Source organism: Elephantulus edwardii, unplaced genomic scaffold (assembly GCF_000299155.1).
Source record: "Elephantulus edwardii isolate Elephantulus edwardi_28Jun2011 unplaced genomic scaffold, EleEdw1.0 scaffold00222, whole genome shotgun sequence".
NCBI lineage: Eukaryota > Metazoa > Chordata > Mammalia > Macroscelidea > Macroscelididae > Elephantulus > Elephantulus edwardii.
The window spans coordinates 2,096,844-2,099,112 of NW_006399972.1; the positions used below are offsets into that span (position 1 = coordinate 2,096,844).

The following is a 2,269-nucleotide window of genomic DNA, read 5'->3' on the forward strand; positions in this document are numbered from 1 at the left end:
TGTATATCAAAGAAAGAATTTTTCTTTTACTTTTCAAAGAGAGGAGCGAACTGGGCGGGGGGGCAGGGGGGAGGGCTGGGCAGGGAGAAAAGTGCAACAATGAATGAATGGAGATCCAAAATCTCTGTAAATGTTCATTAAAATTATTTAAAAAAATTTTTTAAAAAAAGTAATGTCAAGGCAGAATTACACTTACTTTTTCTTTTTAAACAACCATTGGATGGGTGAACTCTTTGCCTTATCTGCAATATTTAACTTGTATTTATCGTTTTCAGGATGAGGTACTTTTTTGTAGTTTTATACTGGTTTGCATGAGACTCAGGCTTCTAACTAAAAAAGTAGTAAATGCCTATTCTTTTGATTTTAGAACAAATATATTTTTTAAAAAACTAGGGAGATGGGGAGAGGTAAAAATAATATTCCCAAAGTGAGAACTGGTATTTACTAGGATCAACAGAGTCAAACCTAAGAAGTATGCATGCACTCCCAATGTCATCTAGTTGATTATAATGCAGGCCAAAGTAGAACTCGACAATAGAATTCCCAAAGTGGTAAACTTTTACGGAAGCAGACTGCCCATTTTTTTTCCTCAAAGCAGCTGGTGGGTTTGAAATTCTGACCTTATGGTTAGTGCCAAATATGAACAAATGCACCAACAAGTGCCCACACATGCACTCCTTGTTTTTATGTACTGTCAAGTTGGGACTAACTCATAGCAGACCTTCCAGTGGATTTTCATAAGTAGTAAATCTCCAGGTGGAAATTATCCATTTTTTTTTCCTCATGGAGCAGCTGGAAGATTAGAACGATGTGCCTTTGGCGTTGACAATGCCAACTCCTTACCACTAAGGCACCAGAGTTAGTACATAATTATTATAGACACAATTTTTATCCACAATTTACTCAGCTTTAAAGTCAATATACTTACGCTCTCTGTATTCTATTTCTGCTTCTTTACGCAGTTTTTTCTCTCTAGCAAGGGCTTCAGGGCTTCCCCAAACTTCCAAAGATCTATGCATACACATACAGCCACCAAGAAAGGACAATGTTATTGATTTTATTATAACTATACTTAATTCTAAATTAAATACAGTATAAATTATCTTTAACCACATGTAAAATCCAGTAACTCAGAATCTTACAACAAAATATAATTCTTAGATTAAATATAAACCATTAAGAAACTTTCTAAATTATATCAAACCAGAAAAGCAACTTCAGTAATTATTTTTTTATAAGTTGTGATGGATTTTTGGTTAAATAATACACCCTTAAGCTCCAGTTAAATAAATACGTAAGTGTGTAAATACATTCTCTGGTTTTAAAATGTCATATGAAAAATTTTAAATCTGTGCCAGTTGGATCTGATCCAACGGTACACAAGAAAAAAAAAAATTAAATCTGTCCAAATTAGCTTTTGTTTCTTTTTTAAAATGTGTTAGTATTAATCTCAAATTGAACTTATACTGTCATTCTAAGAGAAGTATGTGCTTACTTTGCCTCCACATCTGATCTCAAGTACACAGTAAAAGACTCAGTATCTTCATGAGGACTTCGCCGTTGGATTTTTCGAAGTTGTTCTAGATCACTAGAAAAAGGATATGTTAAAATTAATTCAGGAAGTCTAAGGACCATAAAACTTATGAACTTATAAAGACTGCTGAAGTTAGGTTAAAAGAAATTAAATTAAGCAAGTACACTGATTTGCACCTTAAAAGCCTACAGATTTGTATGCATGTGGAAACTACAGAACGGTATCATTGGTTTCACATGCAAGCAAGATTCTACAGAAGATTATCCAAAAACGACTGGAACAGCACATCAGCAGAGAACTGCCAGAAGTCCGGGCTGGATTTAGAAGGGGTCATGGTACTAGGGTATTGTAGCTGATGTTAGATGGATCTTAGCTGAAAGCAGGGAATACCATTATGCAAAGGTATTTGACTGTGTGGATCACAACAAACTGTGGCTGACTCTGAGAAGAATGGGAATCCCAAACACTTGGTCATGCTAATGCGAAACCTATACTTGGACCAAGAGGCAGCTGTCAGAACAGAACAAGGAAACACTTCATGGTTCAAAATTGGGAAGGGCGTACGCCAGGGATGTGTCCTATCTTCATACCTTTTCAACCTGTATGCAGAACAGATTATCTGGGAGGCTGGGCTCTATGAGGAGAAGTGTGGTGTCAGGATTGGTGGAAGATTCATCAACAATCTGCATTATGCAGATGACACAACCCTGCTTGCTGAAACTGAGGAGACCTGAA

General features: G+C 36.1%; 1 protein-coding gene across 1 annotated transcript in view; it reads right to left on the bottom strand.

Moving 5' to 3' along the window:
* The window catches only part of SLC30A9 (solute carrier family 30 (zinc transporter), member 9), a 111,603-nt gene that overhangs the window by 75,803 nt on the left and 33,531 nt on the right, over window positions 1-2,269 (bottom strand). Inside the window, exons 5-6 of the mRNA XM_006898178.1 lie at window positions 1,496-1,588; window positions 929-1,011 (exon numbers count right to left, since the gene is read on the bottom strand). Of these exons, the coding sequence (XP_006898240.1) occupies window positions 929-1,011; window positions 1,496-1,588 (176 nt within the window). The remainder of the gene's footprint in view (window positions 1-928; window positions 1,012-1,495; window positions 1,589-2,269) is intronic.